The sequence below is a fragment of the Bufo gargarizans genome, chromosome 3 (assembly GCF_014858855.1).
Source record: "Bufo gargarizans isolate SCDJY-AF-19 chromosome 3, ASM1485885v1, whole genome shotgun sequence".
NCBI classification, from domain to species: Eukaryota; Metazoa; Chordata; class Amphibia; order Anura; family Bufonidae; genus Bufo; species Bufo gargarizans.
The window spans coordinates 419,616,661-419,643,436 of record NC_058082.1 but is presented as its reverse complement, the minus strand read 5'-3'; the positions used below and the strand labels follow the sequence as shown (position 1 = coordinate 419,643,436).

The following is a 26,776-nucleotide window of genomic DNA, read 5'->3' as shown; positions in this document are numbered from 1 at the left end:
CCCCGCCGATCAGCTGTTTAAGAAGGTAGCAGCGCTGGCATTAGCACCACAACTTCACGCTGTTTACCACAGGCCTCGTGACGTCACAACTAGTATCACTGGCTTGGGTGCGGCTAAGCTCCATTCAAGGGAACAGAGCTTAGCCCTGCCCAGGCCCATGTTACTAGTCGTGACGTCACTGGGCCTGAGGGAAACAGAGAAAAGGCCACGTCACTACTGGAGCGCCTCTGCCTTCTCAAACAGCTGATCGGCGGGTGTCCTGGGTGTTGGAACCCCGCCGATCAACTACTGATGATATATCCACAACATAGATCATCAGTTTAAAAGAACTTCAGAACTCCTTTAATACAAGTCACTTACTAATGTATTGTAAGTGTCCATATTGCTTTGTTTGCTGGCTTGTTTCATTTTTCCATCACATTATACACTGCTCGTTTCCATGGTTATGACCACCCATCGGTAGTGGTCATGCCTGCACACTATAGGAAAAATCTCTGGCGTTTCTGATGACCGGAACTGTGGGAGCGCACATGGGCTAGTGCTTTTTCCTATAGTGTGCAAGCACGGCCACCGCTGCTGGATTACAGGGTGGTCATAACCATGGAAACAAGCAGTATATAATGTGATCGAAAAATTAATCCAGCCAGCTTATGGATAATAATACATTAGAAAGAGCCTTGTATTAACCTCCTCTACATAATAAATGCTATTTATTGAAATGAGACAACCCCTTTAAGGAACAGTTCTGTCTATGTTCTATCTTTCCTTTCACTAGGATACTTGTTATCGTGGTAGTCATTTGATTCTTTGTTTCTTTTTCATCAGGTATGCTAAGTTAAGGTTCCAGCAATACTTTCAAGTGAAGCCACATATGACTACACTGCAGGATGTGAAGTAAACAAAACACTGGAAACTAAAGCAAAAACAGGATAATCTGGTCAAAATCTGCAGTGTCCTCTACATACAAACACTAACATTGGATCAGTGACACTATATTGGCTAATAATCAGAGTGTCCCCTTACCCAGTTACACAAACTTAGCTTGAGAGTAATGCTATGTCTAAACGTGAATTATACACATTTTATTGCGGGTTATAAGTAAAGGATATCTTTATTAAGCTACTTTCACGCTTGCGTTCAGAGGTCGCACAATTTTTTTTCCCAAAAGATTTAAAATACTCCTCTTACCAATTTTGAGGAGTATTTTCAGCTGAAAAGGAGTACGAAAGTTGAAGTGATCAATATGTATAATACATAGGTCTAAATAACATTAACAGGCTGCTATTTATGCAGGAAACCGTTACCAGTCTACTCTAGCATTGTCTTCTATACATAAATAGCAAATTTAGAAAATTTTACATTTCTGATTGTGCAATTTAAAAACTCGTGTTTTCTCCATCATATTTAAAATATAACGCAGCCAAAATGGCAAATTATCAGTGCTCTGCATCTCCAGTATTACATTGGCCCATCAGCACCATGATTATCCCCACAATGTTCTGCTGTGTAGATCCAGTGCCCACACATGAGATGACCAAGCAGTGCAGAAATGTCTTTGCTGGGATGATGCTGATGGGGCAGAGGCAAATACACTGACTCACTGATCACTGCACCAGCAGGCACTGGCTGAGCACCTAACACAGGGAGAACACAGGAGAGTTTAGCGTTGTACTTTACATTCCGGTGTCAAGACTCCAAGAGGTATAATGACCTCTTGTCTGGCAGTCACCTCCTCACCGCTGATGTGGGCAGCTGGATCTGCAGTCAGAAGAATGCAGCCATGCTGCACTCTAAGTGATCCCATTACCCTGGTGCAGAGCAAAGATCAGTGCTCTTCTGTCCATCCACAGCTCCTTATCAGCTTGTCCCCAGACATTAGTTGGCCTCCTCACGGGCTGCTCTTCAGTCTTCATGGATCTTCCTTCTGCCAGCCACTAGTTAGCCTACACAGTCAGGGACTCTGGAGCAGCAGTGCGCCCAAATTGGCCAATGAGCAGCCTCCCTCCCTAATAAGAAGCTCCTTACTTGCTGCCGTCCCTACACCTGCCAGTAAGGAGCTTAGCTATTGGATGTATTGCTGTGCTGCCCATGAGATTCAAAGCGTGCAGTGCGCTGGTAACTACATGAAAAGCCTTAATGCATATTCATACGCATTAGCCTTTTTTCAAAGCGTAAAATTGCCTGAACAGGCGTCTATGACGCTTGTACAGGCGTTATTGCGACCCCTGCATGCATTGTTGTTTTCCAGTATTAAGGTCCGGCAGAGGATCTCAATACCAGGGGAAAAAAACGTTTTCGTATAGTCCTCATGGATTCTGAATAGAAAGAGATCCATTCAGGATGTCTTCCGTTCCAGCATCATTCCATTTTGTAATCGGACACAAAACCGTTGCAAGCTACGGTTTTGTGTCCGGTCATAAAAAAGGAAAAAAACTGATCTGGCACTGAAAACAATGTCAGTCAATCGTGACAGATCAGGTTTTTTTTGGAGCCTAAAAAACAGATCTGTAAGGCTACATGCACACAACCGTATGTGTTTTGCGGTCCGCAAATTGCCATACGTTTTGTTTTTTTTGCAGATCCATTGTAACAATGCCTATAACGGACAAGCATAGGACATGTTCTATTTTTTTGCAGGGCTACGGAACGGACATACTGATAAAAAAAAAAAAAACGGACACGGAAACAAACAACGTTCATGTGCATGTAGCCTAACCCATTGACTTTCAGTGTATTTTGAGACGGATCAATTTTTTTCTGTTTTTATTTCACACAGCCGCATCCTAACAGAACAGATGCATCCTGATGTGCAAAATCAAAACAGATACGTTTAATTGCGGTATTGAGATCCTCTACCGAATCTCAATACTGGAATTAACAACACAAGCGTGAATTAGCCCAAGTGGCTCAAAAAAACATTTCACTAATAGGAGCTATGAAAGACAGTAGAATACCTCAGACAATGGGAATTGTCTTTTCAGTATTAGGCTACATACACATGACCGTGTCATGTTTTGTAGTCCGCAAATTGCGGATCCGCAAAACACAGATGCTGCCTGTGTGCGTTCTGGAACAGACAGCCCATTATAGAAATGCCTATTCTTGTCCTCAAAATGGACTAGAATAGGACATGTTCTATTCTTTTTGCAGGGCCATGGAACGGAACAACGGATGCGGGCAGCACACGGCCCTATTAAAGTGAATAGCCGCAAAAACATCTGAGCCGCAAAAATTAAAATGTGGCTCGGATTCAGACTAAAACAACTGTCGTCTGCATGTAGCCTTAACCAGCTTCTTGGTGCATTTTTCTTAAAGGGCTCACGTACATGTATATTACAGATCCACATTATGTCTGTTGATTTCATTGAAAAGAAATGTTGCCAATATACAGTATTTCAATAGTTTTCTTCAGATTTTTTTTTTTTGTAAACGCATTTTTTATGTGCATGGAGTTTTTTTCATTACCCTGCATATTCACAGTTTTTAGTCCATAGAAGTCTCTGAGTTGGATTTAGAAACGTGTTTCCGTGGCCTTCCAGGTCCGTTACTCCATGGCGCAAAAGATTGGACATGTCCTATCTTTCGCCGCATCTTGCAGATCACAGACCCATTGAAGTCAATAGATCCACACCAAGATGCAAAGGGCACACAGCGGTTCAAGTTTTTTGCTGAACCACCCGTGGTCTTGTGCATGAAGCCATAGGAATATTTGCAGTCAGTAGAGTATGTAATTAATACAACTACACTTAGTACATAAAAAAGCTATAAAATGTAGTGGACAAGTATGGGAATTGTTATCATGTGACTATTATGTGCAAATGACATGGACTGGCCGATGGAGAGTGTATGAAAGCATCTGTAAAAAAGAACTGTACCATCACATGTAGAAATCTTGCGCAGACTGTGGTATGTGCCAAACTGGAGACTTATTTTGTATGATAGGTAATTTTGCAAGAGCTGTGAATTCCGTTGTCCACTGGATATTGTAATAAAACTGAGAAAAATTAGACTAAATCTACTTTGTGATGAGGTTAAAATCTCAATAAATACATTAATAAAGAATATAGATGAGATTCTCTTATTTTCATATAAAGTGATTAGGAAATGTCAGATTCTTTGTCTGAACTCTCAATGTGTGCTGCATTACTGCATAGAGGACTGTGCATCGATACACACAACTAGACAGTACAGACTCTATGTGTCAGGATTCTACTACAAGTGTGCAGTGATTCATTCACTCAAGCAAATCATTCTGTCCGGACAGCACCCAGACAGAAATATCGTTCACTCGTTGGGCGAGAAAATATCACTGTGTAGCAATGCAGCCATTCAACTCACACGCAAGTTACCGCGACCCCAGAATTGCAAGAAATTAATTGCTCCAGGGTGCAAACAAGAGTACTGTTCATGTAACAGTATGCAAACGAACAGCACATGCGCAAGAATTCAGAGCAAGGTGATGTACTATGGGCTAGCGCTATCCATGGTCTAAGGGACGGGCAGGCCAGAGAAAGGGGTTGTGCCTGGGTGCAATTGTGACACAAAAAAAGACTTTGTGTACGGGCTCTTTCACACGAGCGGATGCCATGCGTGGAATCTCCTCGGTGAGAGACAGCCAAGCCCTGCTCCGGACAGCAGGGACACACATAAGAGCACGAAGCAGCATCTTTACTTGGACACCTAGCGTCAGACTGGACGCGGAGTCATGTTGCCCCTGCCCACTGGTAGTTAGGCTACCTTAGCTCCTTGTTACCTTAAAGTCCCTTATCACTATAGGGCACCTTAGGGATTCCTTTTGCGTTCCGGCTACTTGCACCTGTAGCACGGGACCCCCTCCTTTATTGGTGGTAATCCCTTAGGCTGGGTTCACACCTGAGCGTATTCGATAAGTGCTTTTTACAGGAGTTTTTATCGGGCGTATTTTAGGGTGTTTTTGTATTTTGGAAACGCGCGTAATACGCGCGTTTGTGTGATTAACCACAGAGGCATCCAATGAAAAACTGCCACAATACGCGCGACAATACACCCCAAAGAAGCTCCTGTACTAATTGGGGCGTAGGGCGTTTTACAGCGCGTTCGTACCCGCTGTAAAACGCTCAGGTGAGAACCATGCCCATAGGGAAACATTGTTTTTGGCCTGTTGAGCGTTTTACAGCGCGTAGGAACGCGCTGTAAAATGCTCAGGTGTGAACCTAGCCTTAATCTTGATTTTTGGTTGGAGTTATCCCCTCTTATACCTAGCAATATTCAGCAATTTGTATATTCAGCATTTTGTGTACTCAGCATTTCAACCTAGATTGCGTATCCCCTGATGAGTTACTGCAACGAAACGTCGCACGTCGGGAACTTCTCTCTAGGGCAGTGTTTCCCAACCAGTGTGCCTCCAGCTGTTGCAAAACTACAACTCCCAGCATGCCCGCACAGCCAAAGGCTGTCCAGGCATGCTGGGAGTTGTAGTTTTGCAACAGCTGGAGGCACACTGGTTGGGAAACACTGCTCTAGGGTACACTAGGGACTCTGCCCGGGTCTAGGGATAGGCATCCGGGCGTGGTCGCCCCTTTCGGGTGCTCTGCATAGGTAGGTAGGGTATTTATAGCTCCCCTCCCTTCGTAGGGCATTATAGGGATAGCTGTCCCTGCTGCCGCCTCTGCATAAACGTTCAAGAGCCACCCTGCTTCGTTTTTGTGAAGTATTGGAGAACTCCTATTTTCCGCCTGGCTGTACACTGATAACGCACCTGAGAGAGTGTATCTGGCACTAACAGCAACCTGGGGACCTTTGAACGATTAACATCCGAAGTAACCATTTATCGCGTCCGGACCAGTGAGATTGTTCAATATTTTCTTCCCCTATGTTGTATCCTATGGCCCCAACTCCGCCTGGTGACATATTTTATAATTTTGCAGCCAAAATGTGTTTTTTTTTCACACACGTTTTCTATATTCAATGTATGTCTCTATGGTGTTGAGATTTTTTTAATAATCACTAGTAAAGGTTATGTCTTAAATTCCCATACCTCTGGTCTTGGAGAGTTCTCTAATTTTTTGTAAAATCCATTACCACTGTCCTAGTTGCTGTCTCAGACTCAAGGAAACGAAATATTCAGGTAACTCAATTTTATTCATATTCCCTATGGCCCTGGGAAGAAAAACTGAACTATCATTTTGTAGTGGGAAGCCTGCACATGTTGGATGATAAATTTTGGTTGTAATACTGCCAAGTTTCAAGGCAAAATTGTGCCTCAACCTGCCTGGGTTAAGGCAGGGTAAGAAAAGGGAGGGGGTAAAATTTGTGCTTTATATTTTTATTTTTGGCTGTGGTATAAATACACTGGTGTTAATTCAATTTATTTACATGTGCCATGGTAGATTTTTTTTATGATCCCTATACTGGAGATCTAACCATGTTGTCTTCAATGATCCAAATCTTAAAATTTTGTCTAGGGGTAAAAGAATGAGAAGACATGACTTATTTGTATTTCAGTCATCCTCCACCTTTTCCAACTCCAAACGGCAGAAGACTCCCTTTATTAGCAAAGCCCCTGGTGTCAACCTAAAACAACAAATGAACCAATAGGAATGTGACATGGTTTAGCAAAGTGACGTATATACGTATGCATCTGGACGCAATTAGGATACTCCAAGCAGGAAAACCAGAAGAGGAATTCCTTGTCTAGATACATGATGTCCCTTCTGTAGCCATCTAGCTTTTAAATCAAATAGTATATCCAAGATTAAATTATGTTTAAAATAATCCTACTATATCACATGGTTTATGTGGAATTAGTTCCCCCTGTGCTGAAACATCAGATTACATGTTTAATGAGCAAGAAACCCATATTTTAGCATAGTCATCTAAATATTCAAATGACTGCAAAACCACTTTTCTCACCACTGGGAATATCCAGGGGTGAGCATCCTAGTTCATAGATCCATTCCATTCATGTGTATCACTTAGGAACAGATGATAAGGGCAGAACCATATGTTTACGTTGCATATTATTTGTGTTGGAGTGTACTGTAATTGCTTTATATACCCCTCTCCTGTACTTCAGTGTAGTTATGAAAAAAGTTCTTATATTTATAGAACTTGTACCAAATATTCCATTCATGATTATGGGTGACGTCAATAATGTAGCTCATTCATATTGGGATAGGTTGCGTGCAGACTGACGGACGAACGTCGGCCGGGACGTTTCGCGAACGCAAATGCGCAGTTCGCAATCAAATGTTCTCGAACCAGGCCCCATTGACTTTAATGGCAGGCGAACCTGAAAAATCTTCAGGTCATATTTGCAGCCACTAAATACTTACTAGAAGTGCAGAAATATTCCCACAACATGGACAGTGACATACCAGAGGGGGATCACTGGCAACCATTCCCACAATTTTTTTTTTCATTTTAATCAGGGGCCATTTTTATGTGTCTTAAAGGGAAACTATAAAAAATGTGCCCTGCTGGAGCCTAGAATTTTTTTATTTTAGGCCAAGGGAGTACAGGCCCCAAAAAGTTAGGCATTCACCTGACAGAAAAGAACTTGTGATGATGTGGCTGGAGGTACATTAGGCGGTCACTAGATAAAAATTTTACTGTAGACCACTGGAGTACAGGCCCCAAAAATTGGGCATTCATCTGACAGAAAAGAACTTGCGATTATGTGGCTGGAGGTACATTAGGCAGTCACTAGATACATTTTTTTACTGTAGGCCACTAGAGTACAGGCCCCAAAAAATAGGCATTCACCTGACAGAAAATAATTTGTGATTATGTGGCTGGAGGTACATTAGGCGGTCACTGGCTAAAAATGTTAGTGTAGGCCAGTACAGGCCCCAAAAATTAGGCATTCGACAGACAGAAAAGAACTTGTGATTACGTCGCTGGAGGTACATTAGGCGGTCACTGGATTTTGTTTTTACTGTAGGCCAGTACAGGCCCCAAAAATTAGGCATTAACCTGACAGAAAAGAACTAGTGATTATGTGGCTGGAGGTACATTAGGCGGTCACTGGTTAAAAATTTTACTGTAGGCTACTGGAGTACAGGCCCCAAAAATTAGGCATTCACCTGACAGAAAAGGCCTTTTATGCCGCTGTATATACATAAGACAAGGACCATTCTTTGTTCTGGGTTGTGGCGGATATGTGTTGGCTGGCATGAGGAAATTCAATTACATGTGGTCGTCACAGGTGTTGAATTCCTCCGAGATCCATGCCTCATTCATTTTTAGAAATGTGAGATAGTCTACACTGTCGTGAGCTAGGCGAGTGCGCTTATCGGTCACGATCCCCCCTGCTTCACTGAACATCCTTTCGGACAGGACACTCGACGAGGGGCAAGCCAAGAGTTACATGGCAAATTGTGCCAGCTCTGGCCACAGGTCAAGCCTGCACACACAGTAGTCCAGGGGTTCCTCGCTTCTCAGAGCGTCCACATGGGCCGTTAACCCGATGTAGTCGGACACCTATCGGTCTAGGCGTTCTCTGAGGCTGAATCCGGAGGATGGCTGTCGATGGGTTGCTTGCAAGAATGATCTTATATCCTAAGTGACTTACACATCTTCAAACAACACTCTCCTTGCAGACGTGGTAGGATTGGTACCCGTACCTGTTTCGCTGTTGGTGGACATTCCTCTGCCAGCGCTCACAACAGTAGAATGCAGCATCTCTTGCAGCAAGGCCTGGAAATGCTGCATTCTGCCAGCCCTCTGTGATGCTGGTAACATGTCTGCCATTTTGTGTTTGTACCAGGGGGTCTAAGTATGTTGCCACACAGTACTGGCCCTTGCCCTTTATACTTTTTATACGGGGGTCCCGCTTCAAACACTGGAGCATGAAGGCACTAAATTGGAAACGGTGGGGCTCGTTCTCCTCCCCCCAGCCACGGACAACACCAAGGATCCCTGAAAAGTTTAAAGTCCCCCCTCAAACCCTGCTCTTCTTGCTCCTCCCCCCAGCCACTATCCTCCTCTGACTCCTCTTAAGACTCCTGCTGATTTGTCTCAGATGGAGTAGCCCCCCCCCCCCCCCCCACCCTGGGAATTCATTCAGCATTGTGACTTCCATATATCACTGAAAAAAGGTGCACCACAATAATATGTGACTGACCATACTGGCTAGACCCTGACGCTGATGTTAAAAGCTGAGACTTTAGCCAATATGTAAAGAAAAATCACTGAATAAAGTGGCCTAAATGGGAGGAAATGCTCAACCCCAAACACTGTAACGTGTTTATAATCGGGGGAGCAATTCCTCCGCAAGTGATCCATTGCTAACGGCAATCCCCAGCAAAAATGCATACAATGGAGGATGCCAGCAGTGGACCACATGCACCACAAAAACATCCTACACAATATGAAATAATGTGTGGATGAAAATATAAAAATGCATATATCACTGAAAAAAGTCAGGAACATATCGGAGCCCTGCGCACCCCGTCAAGGTATCTCAGTGTGGCTTGGTTCCTACCGCTAAACTACCTATCATGTGTGAATACAGTCTGATAGGTGCTAAGGACCGACTCACAGCCAAGCTCATACATACCTCCATAGTAAGATCCCTAAAACAGTGGGAGGGAGGAGGAGTCTGCGAGCCCCACCTATAAAATGCCATGTAACACAGGCTACCAGGTGCACCAGAATGCTACCAATGACAAGTATTAGCACATTCAATACATGTAAAGAAAAATCCTCATCTTCCAGCTCCTGCTCCTCGACGGCTTGATCAATGACACGACACAATGCACGCTCCAGAAAGAAGGGGTAAGGTACGATGGCGCCCTGGCTGCGACTGACCAGTTTGGAGATCTCATCAAATGGCTGCAAAAGTCTGCATGCATCGCGCATAAGCAGCCACTGGCACGGTGAAAAGAAACCAAGCTCCCCAGAACCTGTTCTGCTGCAGAGTTCGTACAGGTAGTCGTTAATGGCACGGTGCTCCTGGAGCAGCCTATCAAGCATATATAAGGTGGAGTTCCAGCGCATCGGGCTGTCACAAATCAAACGTCTGTCGGGCAAGTGGCGTCACCGCTAAACGTCAGCAAGGCGAGCCATGGCCGTGTAAGATCTAAAATGGCCAGAGATTTTCCTGGCCTGCCACAAGACATCCTAGACCCAGGGTATTTGGCAACGAATCGCTGCACGACTAAGTTCACGGTGTGTGTCATTTTGCCATGTTTCAGCGTGCTTAGCAGATTGGCACCATTGTCGCACACCACTTACCTACTAACTGTCAAATTGAGCGGGGTTAGCCACTGATCGGCCTGTGACCGCAGAGCTGAAAGCAGTGCCGGACCGGTGTGGCTCTTGGCTTCCAGGCACAACAGCCACAGCATGGCAACGTCTCACCTGGGATGTCAAATAGGTTCTGGGGAGCTTGGGGGCCGCAGCGGAATAGGCGGTAGCAGTGGAAAAGAAGAGGCAGGCCTGCATGCAATCCTTGGTGGTAACACCAAATCCACACGGGAGCCATGGGTTACATGCTTGACGGGCATCAGAAGATTCACTCTGTGGGCCTTTATGTACCTTCCCTGCCCGTGTTTGCTAGACCACGTGTCTGTAGTCAGATATATCGTTGCACTGACACTGTGTGCCAGAGATATATTCACTTGCTGCTGAACATTCCCATATAGCTCTGGGATGCCCTTCTGGGAGAAATATTTCCTTCCAGGGACCTTCCATTGCGGTGTGCCAATGGCCACAAAGTTTCTAAAGACCTCCGAGTCCGCCAGTTTATATGGCAGTAGTTGGCGGGCTAGCAGTTCTGACAAGCCAGCGGTCAGCCGTTGGGCAAGAGGATTATCCGGTGTCATCAACTTTTTACGCTCGAACATTTGGGCCACGAAAGCCTGCCTTCTGCCAGATAAACGCGACGACGGCACGGTGGAAGGTGGAGTGGAGGACAGATGGGAGGAGGAGAAGAGGCAGGACGTGGAGCACAGGGAGTGTAGCTTTGTGGGTTCTGAAAGTGTTGCTCCCACTGGGCTGGATGATGGGAGGCCAGGTGCCTTCTTAAGGTGGTCATCCCTAGGTGAGTTTTGAGCTTACCGCGATTAATGCATTGACAGCACAGGCTGACACGTTAAAAAAAGCCCACACTGCGGAGCCATGTGCCGACGTCCTGGGAGCGCCAGAAGTGACGGTTGATGGCTCGCTCCAGATACATTTGCAGTCTGATTTTTGCCTACTGTGACCTGCGAGCTCTGCCTGCTTCTCCCCCCTTTCTGCTGCTCCTTCTCCCCCTCTGAACTCCCTTCCTCTCTTGTGGGCACTCACTTGACGTCCATCGACACGTCATCATTGTCACCTTTACCACCACTGACATTTGAGTTCTCGGAGTAGGCAGCAACAGCGGGGACCACCCTCCTTGGGCTGATCTGGGTACTGTCGTCAGACCGCTGGGTGGCGGCCGTTGCTACCTCCTCTTCCTCATCCGATGTCAAGAATGGCTGTGCATCGGTAATGTCTGGGAAAATTATTCCTCTGACTCAAGTGGAGGGGCTATGTTGGTGGTAGTGGTGTATTTGGGGGTGCACACAGCAGAGAGTGAGGTGGGTACAGATACAGAAGATGAGGAGGGTCCAGAAGTGGAAGGCTGAGTGAGCCACTCAACCAACTCTGGTGTGCCCTTTGACTCAATCGCACGTGCCTTCTCCGACTTCCCATTTAGGCGCTGGCCTTGTGCACCTGCCTGACCCCTACCACCCCTGCAGAACGGCCTGCCACTTCCTCTGCCTGTCATTTTCAAAATGACCCTGTGCCTAAGTCCCTAGAGAAGAGCAGTATTTGCGGAAGCAGGTATATCGTAGGCCTCAATCAGTATTTGGTAGGAACAGGTATATCGAACCCCTTAATCAGTATTTTGTGGAAGCAGGTATATCGCAGGCCTCAATCAATATTTGGAGGAAGCAGGTATATCAAACCCCTTAATCAGTATTTTGTGCAAGCAGGTATATCGCAGGCCTCAATCAATATTTGGTAGAAACAGGTATATCGAACCCCTTAATCAGTATTTTGTGGAAGCAGGTATATCGCAACCCTCAATTAATATTTGGTGGAAGCAGGTATATCAAACCCCTTAATCAGTATTTTGTGGAATCAGGTATTTCAAACCCCTCAATTATTAATTTGTGCCACAACAGTTATATCACACCACCCTGTTTATTTAGGGCAACAGGTATATCATAGCCCTCAATCAGTATTTTGTGGAAAAAGGTATATCACACCCCTCAATCAGTTTTTTTTTTAGGCAACAAGTATATCACACCCGTTGCAATTAATTGTTCCAAATCCGTTTGTCCGTCTATATACCTGCGGTATCGCAGAAGAACTGCACACAACTGCTGCACAATACAAATGCATTATAATATACTTTCTATGTTAGAAAGTATATTATAAGTATATCACACCTATCAATAGCACACCTATACAAGTCCTTAAAATGACTTTTGTGGCCCTATTAGCTAGCGTTTGGTGTCCCGAACAGCCTGTCCCTGCTCCACAAAGCAACCTCTCCCTACACTGGCAAAACACAGAATGTAAAATGGCTGCCAGATCACGTTCTGTTAGAGTTTGGAGGTGTGTCCATGTGCTCAAACATCTCAATTAGCTGTCCTGTCCCACCTGATGGATGTGTCATGGGTCAAAGTTCGGCGCGATGTAAAAGAATATGGCGCCGGCGGACATCGCCATATGTTTGCATGTTCGGCGAATCGTGAATGTGCAAAGTTTGAAACGACCGCCGGGCAAACTGCAAGGCCATCTCTACCATGTGCAAACAGTACCATAATCAATTTTGGTTGATTGCTTGATGAGCTCTCCTTTAATAGATATGAAGTTACAAGAATCTAAATTAATAAAATGAATGCTTCTTCTCCTGTATAATTCTATGTCCTGCAGGGACATGTTCCTTGTAAATGAACTCCTATTACCAAATGTCTGTGCATTGAATGTTTAACGAGAATCTCCAGTATTGTTGAGGGCGTGGAAACTAAATTATTTTTGGCTTCCATTATTAGATGATACTACTGTAGCTAACCACATTAAAGAATACTTTCACATAAATGGAGGATCGCCAAGCCATGAGGTGATGTGGGATGCTATGAAGGCATTTCTTCGATGCAATTTGATTGAACTCATTAGAGCAACTGAAATGGAGGAAGCCTTTGACCAGCCCCAGATGAACTACATAGTGCAAATTAGAGGGAGGCATGGCAAGCACATGTTCTTGAGTTGGCTAAGAACAGGAGGATCTCTACCAGACAGTTTTATTAAGAGGAAGGAGAAAGAGCTGGGCATATGCTTGTGACAACTGAGAAATCTCAATCTACAATTCATTACCTCTTTAAAATCCCCAAATGGTCAAAGATACTAAGGGAAAATTAGAAGTTTTTTTTATGATCTGTATAATAATCTATATAAATCCAAATTGCTAATTTTCTCTGAGTACATTACAGTAGATCATACTTAGAATGTATTTCGCTCTCAGCACTGTTAATTGAAGATAGAGTCTTTCTTAATTCCCCATTAAAAATTGGAGGAATCTCAAGAGGCCACATCATCTCTTGCGAACAATAAGGCTCCTGGCTTCAATGGTTTGCTAGGAGAAATTTATGAGGCGTTTGGCACTATACTGTTGCTCAAACTACTTATAAATTTCTAAAAGCTCTGGAAAACAGATTATATGTATGAAGCTTTAATTGTAGTCCTCCATCGAATGTTACTATCGACCGATTTCCCTGCTCCCAGTGTATATTATGATAGTGGTGAAAATCTTGGCTATATGTCTCTCTAAAGCACTGTTCCCCAACTCCAGTCCTCAGGGTCCTCCTACCGGTTCATGATTTGAGTATATCCCACTGAATGAATACCTGTGGTAAGTCCTGATGCATTGACACTAATTTTATCACCTGCTCAATATTAAGGAAATCTTGAAAACATGGCCGGCAGGTGGGTCCTGAGAACTGGGATGAGGACCATTGCTCTAAAGCATTAACTCTTATGCACCAAGATCAAACCATTTTTTTGGCAGCTAAATCAACACCAATGAATATAAATTGGTTATATCACAATTTACAGCTACTAGTGGATAACTGGAAGAGACTTATTTATTGGATGTGGTCAAGGCCTTCAATACTATAGAGTGGGGGGTTCTGTGGGTGGGTACTGACAAATATGGACATTACAATTAACTCTCTCTTCATTAACAGACTTTATTAAGGAGAACCTAGGGATAAGAGGATTAAGGTTGCACTAGTCAGCTTGACATTAGTGTACAGTTGATCAAAATGGACGACTTCACCAAAAATGTATGTTTGTTAGTTAAAATTTAACAACAAACAATTGTTTTAGCCAACAGATGACAGAGCTTTATCATCTGAAAAGAAGTCGACCATGTTTCAAATTTTATTTAAAGAAAGATTGTTTGTGAATGAAAGATATTATTTGAAAGAACATTCCCAGAAAGATCTTAAATTCAACATGTATGGCCACTTTCAAGAACTGTAAAGGCCAACATGGAGTAAATGTTTATGATCAAGTCTGCGAAATGAACGTTCACCAAATGTTTGTTCAACTCCTGTTCAACCGTCTTCTATCTAAGGTGTATGGCCACCTTGAGCGTTAATAGTGCTCTGATGCAGATGTTTGCTTTGGGCAGGAACACACACCAGTGCTACCCTGTCTTTCCCAGCTGGTCAGGATTACTCGAACCATTGGCCACATTTCAGGGCACACGCCACATGACGCCAGTATTGTGGATTTACAATGTGGAGACTTTGCATAACAAAATAGCACTTTACAGTGGTATGTTGATTTTGGGTGATGCCAGGGTATCACTGCATAATGACACGTCCACTCTTGAAACATATGAGCAATAATTGGTACTGTCCATTAACTGGAACAAATCAGAGCTGTTACCAGTGGATGAGCCATCCACTGAATTAAATATCTTTGGAATGTGCATCTCTTAGCACCTCTGACATAACGTTTAAAGAAATGAATGTTTGGTGTGGGCCACCATTATTGGTGATAGGCTGGACCAATCATACTAAAATGATATGCCACAGTTGTTGTATGTTCTTCATAATTCAAATAGAAGCACATACATTGAAATATTCCCACAATATATAGTATAGGCTTACACTCAGTTTTCCCCAATTTGAGGTATTCCATGGCATTAGCAGATGGAAATTCAAGGGTACACATTATACTGTATTTCAAATGTTTTCAAAGATTGAGAGATTAAACAAATCTCACAGTCCAAATACAATTTTCCGCATAGTCAATTATATAAGTACTAGGCTGTGAATAAGTATTTGCCCCTTTTTAGTTTATTTTATTCTTGCATATTTGTCACACTTGGATGTTTCAGATAATCAAATTACTTTTAATATTGTAGTATGACAAAGCTAACAAGTAAACCCAAAGGACCACATTTATCAGTCTTACTTTTGTTTGTGTCATCTCCCACCTAGATTTACTGTAACATTCTCCACTGTGGCCTCCCATCTAGCACCCTCGCACCCCTCCAATCTATCCTCAACTCTGCTGCTCAACTAATCCACCTCTCCCCCGTTACTTCTCTGCCTCTCTTCACTGTCTCCCCATTGCCCAGGGAATTTAGGCAGATAAGTAAATGATTACAGGTGTGGTGTGATTAGATTCTGGGACTTGCCACAAAAAGGAATAAATGTGCTTTCCCCGATGCCCTATAAAAAGCCTCACAGAGGCTACTTTTGGGTAGTATATTAGGTTCTTGCTGATATTTTGCCCAGTTGACAGACTGAGAGTTGGCATATCATTGGACTGAGAGAAGCAGGATGGTCGTCTTGATAAATTGCCTGTGATCTAGGCCTTTCTGGCCAAGCTGTTAGGAGATGTTGGGAGCAGTGGTTACATAAGGGCATGCACACATAGTGAACAGACTCCAGATGGGTTGGGCAGACCACCAGTAGAGAGGATTGGTTGATCGACTGACAAGCAGGAAGAGTTCCCATAGTTTCGTTGTCTACCACCCAGACACAGGTGGCACCTCCATTACATACCCATCTCTGCCAAGACCATTACCAGGCCCTTAGCAAAAGGAAATGTGGTGTCACAGCACCCATTACGTGTCCTGCTATTGACAGTCAGCCACGGTCACCTTTGTTTTCAGTAGTGTTGTGAACAAGAAAACTGGAATGTTACAGACTAGAACCGTATCGTCTTAGGGACGAATCCAGATCCTGTTTGGAATCTCATGATGTTTGGGTTTGATTATGGAGGCCTCCTGGTGAGCGCTTCAATCCTGCCTTTGCTGTGGAGCAATACACTGCCCCAAATACTGGTATGATGATCTGGGTCGCATTTGACAGTCAGACTCCGCTAGTAGTGATACAAGGTACACTAAAAGCTTAGCGATATACAGTATGCAGGTCATCCTGCGGCCACATGTATCACCTCTATTGGCAGAGATTTCAACTTGTATTTTCAGCAGAACAATGCTCGTCCACACACAGCAAGAGTTTCACAGAAACGTCTTAGGTCCAGATTGCAACACTATTTTGGCCTTCCCAATTACTAGATGTATCGCCAATAGAGCATGTATAAAACCAGCTGGAAGACCGGCTTAGGAAACTTACGAGTGTACGAAATCTACAGACCCAGCTATAAACATCTGTGGGCAAGTATGCTGCAGGTTACCATAGGGCACCTGTATGCCTTCATGCCCAACTGCATCTCATCTTGTATCCAGGCTAGATGAGGCCCAACAGGGCACTAAAGCCTCATTTCATTTGTAGTTTTCCCCCATAAACTTATCATTCCACTCTAATATTGTAATCACACATACTGTATATCATTATATTCACAAATAGAAACTTTCAATTACAACAACTCCTTCTTGGGTGTTATTTTTGTCAATGAGTTCTAGACTAGAACCCCAGTAAAAGAGATATTATTTTGGGCGTGGATCACTGGTGTGCCATGTGGTAAGGGAGTATTTGCTGCTTTGTTACTGTAAAATTAAAGTTCAACCAAAAAAAGGAAAGCTGGCCCTACACATTAGACAGAAGTTGAATGATGGTGGAACAGCAGTTGAACAAACATCTGGAGAATGTTCCTTTCGCAGACACGACTATACACATTTTAGTTTATATTGGACGTTACAGTTGTTCAGACTGCACACATACGTTCGATGAAACTGGCCGATGGACAAAAGATCTTTATTGGAAAAAAATTTCAAGGAAAGATCTTTTGTCCACAAGCAATCTTTCTTTGAACAAAAGATCTTTCGTCTATCAGCCGAAAATAATGAACATGACCGACTTCTTTTCAAATTATAATGATCTGTTATTGGTTGACCAAGTTCTCTTTCACATCTACGTCAAGAGCTCTCCAGCAGGCTGTTCTAACAGAGAATAGCCTGCCATAGCTCTCTGGATGCAGCATAGCCAGATGTCACCTCAATGCTTGTCAGCCCTATTGACTATAACCAATTCGACCACTACCCAGATCTCCGCCAGGCAAAAACCTCTGCATGCTGCAAAAATACCCTTAAAGGGCTTCTGTCAGCCCACTAAACTGTTTTTTTTTTTTTTTTTTGGTCAATAATAATCCCTACACTGTTCTGTAGATTTTGTTAAAAAGCTATTTTTATAATATGTAAATTACCTTTCTACCAGCAAGTAGGGTGGCTACTTGCTGGTAGCAGCCGCATCCTCCTCTCATAATGACGCCCGTGTGATTGACAGGGCCAGGGAATGGGATCGTTCTCTGCTGGCCCTGTTTGAATTCAAAATATCGCGCCGTACCTGTCTTTAATCGGCGCAGGTGCACTGAGAGGCGGCCGCTCCATCCTCAATGCGCTTGCGCATTGAGGATGGAGCGGCCGCCTCTCAGTGCGCCTGCGCCGATTAAAGACAGGTACGGCGCAGGCGCGATATTTTGAATTCAAACAGGGCCAGCAGAGAACGATCCCGTTCCCTGGCCCTGTCAATCACACAGCGGAGGGGGCGTCATTATGAGGGGAGGATGCGGCTGCTACCACTACTTGCTGGTAGCAAAGTAATTTACATATTATAAAAATAGCTTTTTAACAAAATCTACAGAACCAAAATGAATATTTAGCTTATGTATAGGGAGCTCGCGGTGTAGGGGTTATTATTAACCAAAAAAAAAACGGTTTCGTGGGCTGACAGAAACCCTTTAAACGATTGTTGTTAAATTTTCACTGACGAATGTTCGTTTTGGTTGAAATTGTCCGCATCTTTAGACTAATGTGAATGGCACACTGAATATAGTAAATTGGACCAGTGTGCTTGTGGGGAATGTGGTAAAATCTTTGCTCACATGGTCCTCTTGAAATGTCTTTATTTACAGTAACAGAAAGTAATATATTACTGAAGAACATTTAGTAAAAGCACAGAGTCTGGTTTCACACAAACTGTAGACGGTTTATTTTTTTTATTCTGTACAGTAAACCGGGAACTAGAGAAATATTTCAGATTTAAGTTATTTTCTGTTTCTTTATCAAAATAAAAAAAAATTCATCATCTCTATGACCTATATTTACAAAGGTATAAAAATATACATACATTTATATATATATACTGTATATGTCTAAATCTATCGTGTCTCTTATGAGGTATGAGAATTATGGGTTCTTAGGTTACTATCCCTTAAGTACATTCAATAAGGCACTATGGAGATGTAAATAAAATGATTGCACACCGCTGATGTGACACCAACGTCATAAAACAACATTGATACCTACAGACCAAATTTTCGCAATAATTCAGGGATCCATTTACTTAAACGGGTTGCCTTGGATTAGAAAAACATGGATGCTTTTACCCCTTAGTGACCAAGCAATAAATTTTTTTTTTTTTAATTGTCACATTTTAAGAGCTATAACTTTTTATTTTTCCGTTGAAGTAACCATATGAGGACTTGTTGTTTGGAAAGGACAATTTGCAGTTTTAATGGCACCATTCTGCAGTACACATAACCTACTGATTAAATTGAGTTTATTACTTTTTTGGTGGGAATAGGAAAAAACAGTAATATTGCCAATGAGTTTTTAAGTTATAAATTTTGCTGCATTTATTTTAACTTTTTATTACTTTTGCACAATAACCCCTTTTAAAAAATATATATAAAATGTTTTTGCATCACTGCAACCCAAGGCCCATAACGTTTAAATATTTTTGTTCTATTGAGATATGTGACGGCTTGACTTTTTCAGGATGACTTCTCATTGGTATCATTTAGGGGTAAATAACCATTTTTGACCTTTTAATGCGGGTTGTTACAGATGCAGCAATACACATTTGTGGAGGGGATTTTATTTTTTTCCAATTGTTTCCACTGAATTTATTTTTTTAATCAAAAAAGGTATATTTTTTTACTTTTTTTTAACCACTTATTGGTCCCACAAGGGAACTTTAACAGTCAATCTTTTGATCACTTCTATAATACATTGACATACACTGTAGGAGGGTTCCATGCAAAGATATCGGCACGTGGTGATCTCATTTACAGAATGTCAATGGGAGACAGCCACCCCCTCCCTCTAAACCAGTTAGATGCAGAGATCTCTATTGACCGCTGCATCTAAGGGTCAAACGGCCTGGACGGCGCTTGTGTCGATCCAGGCTGTTAGAGCAGGAGCCTGGCTCTCATGCGAAAGCAGAGTCCCCCCTCTATGCTGTACGGGAGACCTGTGCAGCACCTAGACTAGGCTGCCGGAAAAAGCCTAACGTCCGTTAGATGTAAGAAAGGGTATTGGCGGTTATTAACTGGTTAATCCAAAAACGGCACTACACCTGTCCATTGGTTGTGTGTTTGGCGTGGCAGCTCAGCTCCATTGAAGTGAAAGGGGCTGTGCTGTAATACCACTTGACCTACGGAGAGGTGTGATGCTGTTTTTTGGAAGAAAGCAGCCATATTTTTCTAGTCCTGGACAACCTCTTTCAAAAAAACACCCTGGATTATTTACTTTTTATTAGGGTACCCATTTACAACACTGGGTTAGGGTAGGATAGTGAAAGACCTTGCTGGTCTATTTGTGGCCTGACTGACTGATACAGCATCTGCAGTGTCAACCAGAAGAAGGCCTTTCTTTCCAAGTCAATGAGAGCCAGGAGGTTAGTCTTATAGACTTCCATCGAGAATCTTACTTTAGACAATTTAGCAGTCTGGTAGTCGGACTATAGTCTCTTGATCTTGCATCAGTGGGAACCTTTCCTTTTTTTAGGCACAATAAAGAGGCCAGTAAGGTCTTTTAGTACCCTAACTCTTATCACTGTTACCAACACGGATCTAATAAAAACAATTAATATCAGAGCACTTTAAGTAGGTGGCACCAGTTTCTTGACAGAGCCACTGTTGAAGTCCTAATCATCATTTGAAGAATATATTAAATACAACTAACTGAATCTCAGGCTTCAATACAAACAAAATCTGAAGACACCTTTGTATCCACCATTTAAAAACTTTTCTGAGCCAGGATACCTCCCATTCCAAGGTGGCAAAACCAGTAGGTTATGTAGAATAGCAAGTACAATGGTGGCGGCCTTCATTTTTTATTTTTTCATTTTTTACACTACTAAAATACTTGTTGAATTGGTCTTTTAATTTATTTGCTCTTAATGCAAGTGTCAAAAATTCTGACTAAAATACAGATTATATACAGAAAACCACTCTTATTTGAGATAAATCTTTCCCTATTTGAAAAAAGAAAACTGTCAAGTGCACAGCAACAGAATACTCCCTCATTTTACTCATGCCGCACATTTCCTCCAGTTTGACAATATGCTGAGTTGCTTTGCTGCTACTGAATGTCTTAAAACTGCAAAAGCATTCCAGAGGATTTTAGTCCAGCTCCATGTGATAAATAGTTTTCTTTCCCGAGGTGAGTATATAACTTATCCAAGCAGAATAGACCTGGAAAATATGATGGGGCTTTTCCACTGTCCCTCTGCAAAAGAGGAGATTATATTTTGTCCCTATTTACATTATACCCGAGAAGAGGGCATCGCTGGTGGCCTTAATCTGTTATAACTACAAGCTCTCCTTCACTCTTGATAGAGTCTTCAGAGTCGCTGCAGACATCAGGCATACATGGCACAGGCCCTCTGGGATCCTGATTTTGAAGACTTCTGGTGTTGAGGATTACTGGCAAATTGCCATCCTGGGCTTGGTAAATATCAGAAGTGGGCAGATGAGACATTCCTGTCAGAGATTGGAATCCAGATGGTGATGGAGGACTTGCCACCGACCCCTGGGATCTGTTAAAAAACAAACACAACATATGAGGACACTACGACAAGGATTTAGGTTTAGATTGGAAACAATGTGACTTCAAATTTGATTAACCAAATACTGCAATGCTGCAGTGAAAAAATTTATTAATTTGTGATGAAAATATACATACTCCACTCGTATAACACTTTAAAGGGCAATTGACGGCAGATTTTTACCTATGAGCTGACCTGTTGCATCTGTGTTGGTCCCATGTTCATATGTGCCCGCATTGCTGCGAAAATACATGTTTTATTTTATGCAAATGAGCTTCTAGTAGCAACGGGGGTGTTGTGGTTACACCGAGAGGCTCTGCTCTCTCTGCACATTGATTGACAGGGCCAGGTGTGATGACATTTTCACTGCCTGGCCCTGTCAAAATGCAGAGGGTGCAGAGCCTCTAGGTGTAATGGCCCCAGTTGCTCCTAGAGGCTCATTTTCATATATTTAAACATCAGTTTTCTCAGCAATGCAGGCACATATGAACATGGGACCAACACACATGTAACATGTCCGCCAGTTTCATAGATACAAATCTGCTGACAGATGCCCTTTAAAAACGAACACTCAATAATGGAAGACTGTTCAAACTGCATTTTTCTACACATTGATATGAATGATTAGTCAAGAGACAACCATCCAAATCTCAACCCTTGCAGTGGCCATTGATCTGTATATTATTGATGACGGCATAGGTTACTGACATAAGTAAAGCCTTAGGCTCTACTCACTTTAGGTTTGAAACATTCAACTGACTTCTGACCCTTTTACATGGGGTCATAAGAGAAAGAAAGCACTTGTCCCTGATCACCACCCAATGTAATCATGCCACTGATCACTGCCCTAAAATATCTTGGGAAATTCTCCATACAACTATACAGCTACATGCATCACTTGAAGAGAATGGTATACCTGGAAATGCACTTTAACGTATAGCAGCATGACAAAAGGTCTGCCAGACCCATTAGCGACAGGTAAGTTGCAAACTTCCCCATAAATACCAAGCAAGCATTGGCAATCCAAGATCAATAGGTGCTGGTACTTATGTGTAATACTTGCCTTGTGCCTAGGATTTAAAAAGCCCCTAAAAAAACAATACTGCAAGCTCAATAAACACGATAATCTATTATCAAAGTGACAGTCCAATTCAGAGGCAACGGTCCCTCTATTGAGCCCTGGTTAATGAAATAACATCCACTTGGCTCTCCCTTTTGTACCCTGCAGTTATTTAATTAGAATGGACACAAAAAGATATGCCATGCAGCAACGATTTCACTACACCACGTACAACAGATGGGAAAAACCTATTGTGCTTATTTTAATTAAATGTCTCAATTATAGAAGACTTCCTCACGTGGGAGCACATTTTACAGGCCAATGTACCCACAGAATGTTTAGTTAGTGCTACCAGTGTACACAGGAAAAATCACATCCGGAAAAAAAAATAAAGTGAGCCATAATGCACCCATTTCTCTACCATTTAACAGTATCTGTCACAGAGGCTCCTAATGGAGCTTTGTGTCCTGGGATTTCTATATATGCTACTGACTGGGTAGCTAAACTGAACAAGGCTAAAGTTCAAACACCTAAACTTTGGGTAGAAGCGGTAAAAAAAAATCCACTGAAAATATCTGTGTAAATCTTAGTGACCTGCCCTCATATCTCCTCTAACTTGCTTATCAGGAAGACTGGTATCAAAATGCGTTCCAGAATGGATTGGTCCAGAAACATTTTATATACCGGAATTAATTTCAAGCAAAAATGGCTCCGGCAGATATCTCTGGTGCCACCTGAGGAACCCTAGGAAGCGGAAACATTAATTTGTAAGTGACAGATTTAGATTTCTTTCTAAACGACCACTTAACAGAGAAAATGTAAAATAAAATAAAAAAATAATAAAAAAAATAATAAAAATATCCCAGCATTTACTCCTTTTAAGCAGTTGTACACCTTCAGGGAACCTTTCTGCCACAACCCTTCCCTCCCGTCTAAGGACCTGCAAAGGGAAGTGGCTCCCTGCCACTGGCTTTGCTCCTGTCTCTGTTTGTCAACATATATTTTGTTCTGGGTCACGTGGCCTCTGCAGCCAATGACTGGATGTGAAATGTCCCCTACATCTCAAGTCACCGGGTTACGTGATGCATGTGGGGGGTATGGCAGAAAGGCTCCCCAAAGGTATAGTTCATACTCTAAGAAAACATCCCAGACTCAGGTACTGTCCAGTGCAGACTCAGAGTAGGATGCAGCTGTGCATGGCTAAGAAAGCGGTCAGGTGAGCAAACCATATGACCATCATTTTGCTTCCCATAGACAGGACGGCACAGTGCCGTTTACATAGCCCTGGAGGGCCAGTGGGGAAGGTCTTAACTGTATCTTAGGTGAACTAAAAGCATGCTGTGGATCTACTGTGTCACAGCATGTACTGTATGGCAATTTAGGGCATATCTTTATAAAGTGGCCAACCCCTTTAATCTCCTGCACCACTTTAATCATTATTTATCTCATACTGTATTTAAATTTTTTAACTAAATATATTTTTAAAAAATTATCTGTATGAGTCCCAGAAGGTCAGTCATGTTCCCCTGCAGAAGCAGCCCCCTCACCCCACCCCGACCAGTCTGCAGATAGTCTGTAAGATAAAATATTTTTTTTTAAATCCAGCCAAAAATGGAAGATCAGTCGGAGATTAACCCACTTGATCTCTGCAGGATTTTTTCAGGAACATGCTGACAGTGGGGGCAAGTTTATGTCCTGTTTACTTTTACCATTAATTTCTAGGTTTAATGGGCAAATTCATTATCAAAACATTATAAACATTCCTTCTTATTAATATCCATATGTTTACATACTTACGGGAGAGCATATCCATGCCGCGAGTCTTGTCTCCGGTTCTTCATCAGAGCTTTGTATTCTCCCACTCTCAGCCTCTTTCCCTCCACAATGCAGGTACGTTTTGGTCGTGGCTTGTATTTGTAGTCAGGATACTTCTCCAAGTGCTGTCGGCTCAGCCGTGCCTGTTCTTCGTAGTATGGCTGCTTTTCAGAATTACTCATAGCCTTCCAGCGAGAGCCTGATAAAAGACAAAAGAACATGACAAACAGATGTCACCACTGAAGGCACATTGTATGAATTCATCACTGACATTATATGGGTCTCTTGACTATGGCTATACATAGGAGACAATCCCCCATATGTGAAAGGACAGGACCTTTTACTAAATTATGAACTATTTAGTTTACATGAAAGAGTTTATGACCTTATGACAAACGAATATTCCAAGAACAAGAGATCTGCACTCTGAACTGCTTGTCACGCGCCACAGTGACTTAACTACCTGGCAATTGTATCCCAGGATGAGAGCCGGACTTCAATCGCAGTCATATACCCACTTTCTCCATTGCAATGCAATCTAATTCCACAGGTAAATGTCTGTTTATGCCCTCCATTAACAAATGGTATGTTTTTTTTTTATTATTTTAGTGTTTGGAATTTGCTCTAAGTCTTTCACTAAACTTTAACCTATGAGGAGGAGAGTTATTTTTTTCCAGACAGACCGGTTTCAATATTTTTTTCCACAGACACAGATTACTAGTCTTCAGTCTTGGGCTGTAGAGTATCCAGTTCTCATAAATCCATAGTGAAGAATCTGTCATAGCATCATATTTGCCGCACCCAGTAGGGTTAAAAGTCATTGCTTCAATCTTCTATTGAAGAGGGGCACAACAGAAACCTCCAGCTGCCTTATCACTGTGACCGTCATGGCTTTCTGGGGTTATTATTATTATCTAGGATGGTTGTATTGCTTAAAATGGCATTTTGGATTTTTACTAAGGGGGAGTTCTGATCAAAAGCTGACTTCAGAAAAAAACCAGATACAGTGGAAAAAAAAATAAAAATAAAAAAAAAAAGGATTCTGTGCATCAGTTAGGCACATTTTGCATCCATTTCCATCAGATATCCGTTATTTTACAAAGAAAAAAAAAGGACTTTTTTTTGTCTAAAATAACAGATCTCTGACGGAAATGGTAGAAAAGATGCGAAATGTGCAAAACAGATGCGCAGATGCATTATTATTTTTTTTACAGGATCAAATTTCTTTCATTGATGTGAACTCCCCCTAAGCTACACAAATTAGATTCTCTGCCAAGAGGTCAGGAGTAGAGTTGAGCGAACACCTGGATGTTCGGGTTCGAGAAGTTCGGCCGAACATCCCGGAAATGTTCGGGTTCGGGATCCGAACCCGATCCGAACTTCGTCCCGAACCCGAACCCCATTGAAGTCAATGGGGACCCGAACTTTTCGGCACTAAAACGGCTGTAAAACAGCCCAGGAAAGGGCTAGAGGGCTGCAAAAGGCAGCAACATGTAGGTAAATCCCCTGCAAACAAATGTGGATAGGGAAATTAATTCAAATAAAAATTAAATAAATAAAAATTAACCAAAATCAATTGGAGAGAGGTTCCATAGCAGAGAATCTGGCTTCCCGTCACCCACCACTGGAACAGTCCATTCTCAGATATTTAGGCCCCGGCACCCAGGCAGAGGAGAGAGGTCCCGTAACAGACAATCTGGCTTCATGTCAGCAGAGAATCAGTCTTCATGTCATAGCAGAGAATCAGGCTTCACGTCACCCACCACTGTAAGAGTCCATTTTCATAAATTTAGGCCCAGCACCCAGGCAGAGGAGAGAGGTCCCGTAACAGACAATCTGGCTTCATGTCAGCAGAGAATCAGTCTTCATATCATAGCAGAGAATCAGGCTTCACGTCAGCCACCACTGCAACAGTCCATTGTCATAAATTCAGGCCCAGCACCCAGGCAGAGGAGAGAGGTCCCGTAACAGACAATCTGGCTTCATGTCAGCAGAGAATCAGTCTGCATGTCATAGCAGAGAATGAGGCTTCACGTCACCCACCACTGCAACAGCCCATTTTCATAAATTTAGGCCCAGCACCCAGGCAGAGGAGAGAGGTCCCGTAACAGAGGATCTGGCTTCATGTCACCAGAGAATCAGTCTGCATGTCATAGCAGAGAATCAGGCTTCACGTCACCCACCACTGCAACAGTCCATTTTCATAAATTTAGGCCCAGCACCCAGGCAGAGGAGAGAGGTCCCGTAACAGAGGATCTGGCTTCATGTCACCAGAGAATCAGTCTGCATGTCATAGCAGAGAATCAGGCTTCACGTCAGCCACCACTGCAACAATCCATTGGCATATATTTAGGCCTAGCACACAGGCAGAGGAGAGAGGTCCCGTAACAGACAATCTGGCTTCATGTCAGCAGAGAATCAGTCTTCATATCATAGCAGAGAATCAGGCTTCACGTCAGCCACCAATGCAACAGTCCATTGTCAGATATTTAGGCCCAGCACCCAGGCAGAGGAGAGAGGTCCCGTAACAGAGGATCTGGCTTCATGTCAGCAGAGAATCAGTCTTCATGTCATAGCAGAGAATCAGGCTTCACGTCACCCACCACTGTAAGAGTCCATTTTCATAAATTTA

At 42.8% G+C, this 26,776-nt stretch overlaps 2 protein-coding genes across 4 annotated transcripts in view; one reads left to right on the top strand and one right to left on the bottom strand.

Annotated features, from left to right (window-relative positions):
- Window positions 1-2,630, top strand: part of ETNK2 (ethanolamine kinase 2) — an 80,212-nt gene extending 77,582 nt beyond the window's left edge. Inside the window, exon 8 of the mRNA XM_044288407.1 lies at window positions 826-2,630. Coding sequence (XP_044144342.1) covers window positions 826-898 — 73 coding nt within the window. The 3' untranslated portion in view covers window positions 899-2,630. The remainder of the gene's footprint in view (window positions 1-825) is intronic.
- Window positions 2,631-18,400: 15,770 nt separating this feature from the next.
- SOX13 (SRY-box transcription factor 13) overlaps window positions 18,401-26,776 on the bottom strand; it is a 70,394-nt gene continuing 62,018 nt past the window's right edge. For 2 of the 3 annotated variants that reach the window (XM_044288404.1, XM_044288405.1), the window contains 2 exons: window positions 24,127-24,343; window positions 18,401-21,260 (listed from right to left, as the gene is read on the bottom strand). In XM_044288404.1, coding sequence (XP_044144339.1) covers window positions 21,020-21,260; window positions 24,127-24,343 — 458 coding nt within the window. In that variant the 3' untranslated portion in view covers window positions 18,401-21,019. Of the gene's footprint in view, window positions 21,261-24,122; window positions 24,344-26,776 lie in introns of all 3 variants that reach the window. The other variant, XM_044288406.1, reaches the window with a different exon arrangement.